The sequence below is a fragment of the Humulus lupulus genome, chromosome 2, assembly GCF_963169125.1.
Source record: "Humulus lupulus chromosome 2, drHumLupu1.1, whole genome shotgun sequence".
Classification (NCBI taxonomy): Eukaryota; Viridiplantae; Streptophyta; class Magnoliopsida; order Rosales; family Cannabaceae; genus Humulus; species Humulus lupulus.
Window position 1 is genome coordinate 180,832,371 of NC_084794.1, and position 5,826 is coordinate 180,838,196.

The 5,826-nt window shown below is 32.3% G+C and overlaps 1 protein-coding gene across 1 annotated transcript; it reads right to left on the reverse strand.

Annotated features, from left to right (window-relative positions):
• Nucleotides 1-3,455: 3,455 nt before the first annotated feature.
• LOC133814968 (uncharacterized) lies at nt 3,456-4,806 on the reverse strand. The gene is made up of 4 exons (XM_062247868.1): nt 4,629-4,806; nt 3,997-4,574; nt 3,831-3,887; nt 3,456-3,788 (listed from the first exon to the last, which is right to left on the reverse strand). The coding sequence occupies exons 1-4, from the start codon at nt 4,804-4,806 to the stop codon at nt 3,456-3,458; spliced, it is 1,146 nt and encodes a 381-aa protein (XP_062103852.1).
• Between the last annotated feature and the right edge of the window lie 1,020 nt (nt 4,807-5,826).

A 5,826-nucleotide genomic window follows, 5' to 3' on the forward strand; every position in this document is an offset into this window, starting at 1 on the left:
CATGAAGGAATGACTGCAGAGTTATTGGATTTGAAGGAGTATGTGAAGTCTCAATTTCTTGCTGTTACTGCTCTGTTGTCTGCTATGCAGGAGAAGTTCAACACTCTTTTTGTGGATGTATTTGATAAGGTAGGGTTGTTTATATGTTGTTATGTTATTGTTCTGGTTATGTTACAACCCTGGTTCATGCATATATGTTTGGTTGTTTAATGTTTTGGTTTTTAAATGTGGGGTGAAGAGAATGATTCTGATGATGATGATAAAGGGAGTGACAACGATCGTGAGAAGAGTAATAAAAATGAAGAAGAGGTTAATGAGAAAGAAGAAGAGGATGCTAGGAAAGATGAAGGCGAAGACAAAGGGGAAGAAGGAAATTCTGGAGTAGATATTAAAGGCAAGCAAAATGAGGTTAGTGAAGAAGATGATGATGAGGTTGACAGTGAAGACACTAAGAGTGACACGGAACAGGTGATATCTTCATAGCCAACTTCAGTCCACTCATGGCATCAAAATGAAGATTTACTTATTGTTTTTGTTATTATGTTTGAAACTTGAGTTTTTTGTTATTTTGTTAAATGTAGTTTTTTTTTAACATTGTTTTTTGTTTGTTTGGGACTAAAAACAAGTTTAGTTATTGTTCTATTATTGCATTAATGTATTTATGTTTTTTGATGCATATCCAATTTTTAGATAATTATCATTGAATGGTTGTAATTATTTTATATTTTTCAATGGATATTTTCTGTTTTGGTCATTGTTATTGTCAACTTTTTTTTTTTTTTTTTGCATAAAGTTATATATTCATTGTTATTGTTATTATATATTTTAAGTATGTACAATTTTCTTTTTTTTATTCATTATTGTTGTTTTATTGTTGTTGTAGTGTTGCAATTTTGTTACTAAAATGACCCAATTTCAGTAAATGTATTTTTCGGTTGTCGTTTTTACAGGTGGCTAATGTTGTAGCAACTGTATCTGATGTTGTGAAACCTATGAAGGAGAGTGAACTTGATGCTTCTAATGAATCTATGGATTTTGGAGACAATGTATCTATTTTGTCTAAGGAGGACATAGCTGAAAACGATGTTGTTGTGTCTAAGGATGTTATTGATGAAAAATATATTGTTTCGAGCAAGGTAGATTGTTTATTTTAATTTTATTTTTTAAAAAATATTTATTTTATTCCATTTTTCACTTTTTATTTTTATTTTTTTTAAGGTTGTTAGTGCAAAATATTTTGATGTGTTTTTCAATGGGTTAAGTCAGCTTCAGATTGAAAAAATTGTGATGTCTGGACTAGAGGCTGTTTAAAAAAATGAAGGTTTGGGTTGTTATTTATTTGTTGGTGTTTTATTGTTGACATGTTGTTATATATGTTTGCTATTATTGCATACATTTTTCAATCCAATGTTGTTTTACAGATTCCTTCCAGTTCATCTCTAGTTGTTGAAAGCATGGTCATTGGTGATTAATTAGGCCAGGAGGGACTTGGTGTTGTACCAGCGCAAGAGTCTAGTGCTGTTATTTCTGGTAGTGTTGTTGATGTTAAGGATAGTAATATTATAGAGAAGAGAATTATGAAGCCTAGAGTAGCTTTGAAATCTCAATTCCAGTAAGATTTTGTATCTTCTGGTTCTGGTGAAGAAAGTGAAGCATTTTAGATGGTGACTTATGTAGAAGGATTGTTTTTGCTGGATGATAACATTGGAGAGGTCCCTAACGAGGAGCATGAGAAGGAATTTGATATTTGACTTCTTGATGGTCGAAATAAAAGAGAGAAGTATATTATTAGTATTATTAGTATTTTTTTATTTGATATTGTTCTTTTTATTTTAAATATGTTTTTTCTTTATTTCAGAAAAAAATAATGTTTATTTGAAGGGTAAGAATACATTTAAGTCTGCCTTTGATTTTGGAGTTGATATAAAGAATGATAAGATGCAGTTCCACACACTTTCTCATTATGGAGAATGTCTAACAGACTCGGTGATTTTTTTTTGTTCTTATATATAATTTTTGTATTTTTTCTAATGTTGGTATGGTGTTGCGCATGTGTTGTCATTATGTGATTTATGAGAATTTATTTTGTTATTCTTTCATGTTGTTTTCAGCATATTGATGTCATATTCTATTACTTAAGGAAGAATGGGAAGTATTCAACTTTCCCTAAGGTGAACTTCACTACGACAAATTGTTTTATCAGTGATAGCATATCTTCTCTTTATGAGAAATTTCTGCAAAAGAATCGGGATGCATCAGTTCTTAACCTTAGGCATTCAATTGCTCCGTTTATAAAGAGTAAAAAGCTTATGTATGGTAAACCATGGATTGAGTGTGACCATGTTTTGTTTCCAATCAATATGATGAAGGAAAGCCATTGGATTCTAGGGCGTTTGAATATAAAGGAAAGGATTCTTTACATGACTAACTCATTGAAGTCTAGGCGGTATGAAGCTGCATCTATGGAGCCATATTCTGTCTTGCTACTATTGTTTTTTGAGTTGCTGAATTTTTACAATATTAGAAAGGACCCTAGTGTAATTTATGTTGATTCCAAGGCTACTTTTTATGTTGCTAGTGTTGATGGATAGCCTCAACAAGAGGACAAGTAAGTAATGTCCTATGTTTTTTTTATTTGTTCTATTTAATATTTTTAATGCTTGTTTACATTTTACCAATCCATTAAATGATGTCCATTTTGGAGTGATTGTGTGATATTTTTGTTGCATCATTTGCTAAGTATTTTGCTAATTGCAAAGAAATTCCATCAAGTGATTTTTTAGTTGAAGATCACTGTTCTAGATTGGCTGTTCTTCTTTATTCTTATGGAAAAATGAAGTAGATAGAGAATGTTGCTAGTCAACCTGAACTTCAAAAGAAGTCTCCTAAAAAAGTTAGTAAAAAGTTGGTAGAAAGTGCAAAAGGCTGCGTTTGAAGGATTCATGATTGTATTTTTTTTTGTCGGCAGCTTTGTGACAACTCTTTAGCAACAATAGAATAACTTCAAACATTGTGTTTTTTTTTATGTAATTTCAGTTTTCTAGATAATAGTCTAGTTTCTTGGTTTATTTTGGTAACAGATATCTTGTTGGTACTATTTCCTTTTCAATATATTTCCAGACTTTCATCTTTCTATTTTTTGTTATTTTTGTTTGTTTGACTATTACAACTATATAGCAACCTAACAACAACATTATCATAATATAAGCAATTATGTTTTAAAAAGAATAACTGGTCATCAAATAATTATGACTTAATATCAGTATGATTCATATGTCCCAAAATCTATAAAGACAATAAAAAAAACATTTCATTGTAAAACAAGGGATCAACAAAAATTAATCAATTTCCTTCCAATGTTTAAGTGTTTAAAATAAAAAAAATTGAAACCAATGTTATTTATTTAGGTGATTTGATAAACTAGCATATTTTTTTATGTTGATGTGTTGTTGTTCTCAACTTCTTGGTGGTCGGGTTCGACATGTCTTCCTATTATGACCTATTTGTCCACACTTGTTGCACTTGTTCTTCTTTTTAGTTTCCCAAGTAGCTATAATTCTTCTTTTCTTTGGTATTCCAGCCTTCACTCTTTCAAATGGAGGCAACACTATGATGTCTTTGAAAAAGTTTGGTAATTCCCAATGTTGTTGTTTCCCTACTGGATACACAATTGCATCATATGTTTCTAACCATACTTTTGTTGTGTAGCAATGTGAACAATAATCGTAGGGGTCTATGTTCATCTCCTTCATCACAGCAAGAGTATGACCACATGGCATTTCATCCTTCTGAAATCTATTGCAAATGCAAATTCATTCATTGAGATTTACAATCCATGACTTTTCTTCTTTAAATACCTCAAACAGATATTCATTTGCTGGCTTTACCTGTATTATATGTTGTATAGGTATGGTGGCAACATTAGAGCAACACAATAGCAACAATAATGATTGTAAGAAATAATTGAAAAAAAACTAAAAAATTGATCAATCTTACGGTTAATCTCAAAGAGTATACGAAGTTGTTGGTGAGTGCTTGTTTTTCAACTGGTGTCAATCTTGTCATTGTTTTTTGAGCTAGTTTCCTATTAGTGTATGTCCAATCTTGGAGTAATCCACTCAAACACTCCAAAATTTTTGTGATAGGTACTTCTCTAGCTGCCATAGTGGCTGCGTTAAGTGACTCAGCAATATTGGAAGTCATTACCGAGTACCTTTTGTTTTTGGAGTAGAATCTTGACCATTTATGATATCCAATTTTATGCAAATAAGGCCTTATTCTCTTATCCAAGTTGTCAAGCTCCTTCATATGATATTCAAATTTCTTTTCTATGTACGCGGTTGCTGCTGCAAAGAAAGGTACATTGTATTCCTTGGCATGTTTCTTGTAGGTTGTTTTCAGGTTGCTTAACAGGTGAAACATGCAGTAGCCATGTGTTATTTCTGGGAAAACTTTGTCTGTTGCTTTAATTATGGTTTCATGTCGATCTGATATTATAAACTGGTCTTCTCTAACTCCATATGCTTCTCTTAATTTTGTGAAAAACCATTCGCATGACTTGTTGTTCTCAGAATCTGCTATACAAAAAGCAAGTGGGAATATTTAACCTCCTGCATCCTGTGCACTACCAGAGAGCAGCGTTCCTCCATATGCAGACTTCAAGAAAGTTCCATCAACAACTATTATAGGTTTGCATTTTGCCCAACCTCTCAAAGATGCATTCAAGGCCATGCATAGAAACAACAAACTATCATCTTCTCCTTTTTCAATGTCAACTATAGTTCCAGGGTTGGTTTTTTGTAGCATGTACAAATAACTCAGTATGAGGTTGTAAGATTCCTTTGTATTTCCTTGTAATTCGTTGAGTGTGTGTTCCTTACTTCTCCATGCTTTCATATAATTTATCTTTATACCGTATCTATCATTCAAGTCGCCTTTGATGTCTAATGGAGTGCATGTTGTTTTTAGGTTGAGGAACTTTTGCTTTATTTTTAGTTGCCTATTAATTTTGATGTTCCTTGTAGTTGATCACCGAATCTAAATTCCAAAGAGCATGTGTGTATTTTGTAATATTTTCTGATGATGAATGCTTGTGTTGTTCCATTCCTTGATGCTCTTATGGAGCACTTTTAGTTTTTGTCCAAACAAATAATGTTGTATTCTCTAAAGCATGATTTAAACACCTTGTATTGGAAGTGGTTTGTTATTGCAAAGTAGCTGAGAGTGTTTTTTAGTGTTGCCTTGCCTTTGTAGATCTGACCAATTTCGATTTTGGGATGATGGGGTTTTGTGATTACAAGTGAATTTATATTGTCAAGTGGCTGGTCCTTATTCTTGTTATTCTCTAGTTGTTCCAACATTTCTGCAGTGACTAACTTTGCATAGTCAATGAAGTAAAATGTTTCATTAATTTCTTCTGTGATTTCACATTCTTGTTGCTCTATTGTTGATTCTGCTGTTCATGGTCAATTCTCAATCATCGTCAATTCTACTGTTATTGTTGGTTCATTATATGCGTAGAATGGAATTTGATTTGATGTTGTTGCCATGTTGTCTACTGTGTTCACACACAGTGTATATCTTTTGAAGTCAGACTCATTCATTTTCAGCTGCAAGTAGAAAAGTAGACTTGCATCATCCACTATTTTGAGGGGTGGGTAGTCGTCCTTCACTTGATACTGTAGTTGCATTTGTGTTGTTGCAGGGTTGCAACGTAACTGCAACAACAATGTATGCACAAGTTCTTCATATTTGCAATTTCTAGGTATCAATTCCCCACTAGGTTAAAAGTCAACGTAATTCTTGTTGTCATCCCATTTTCCGTTG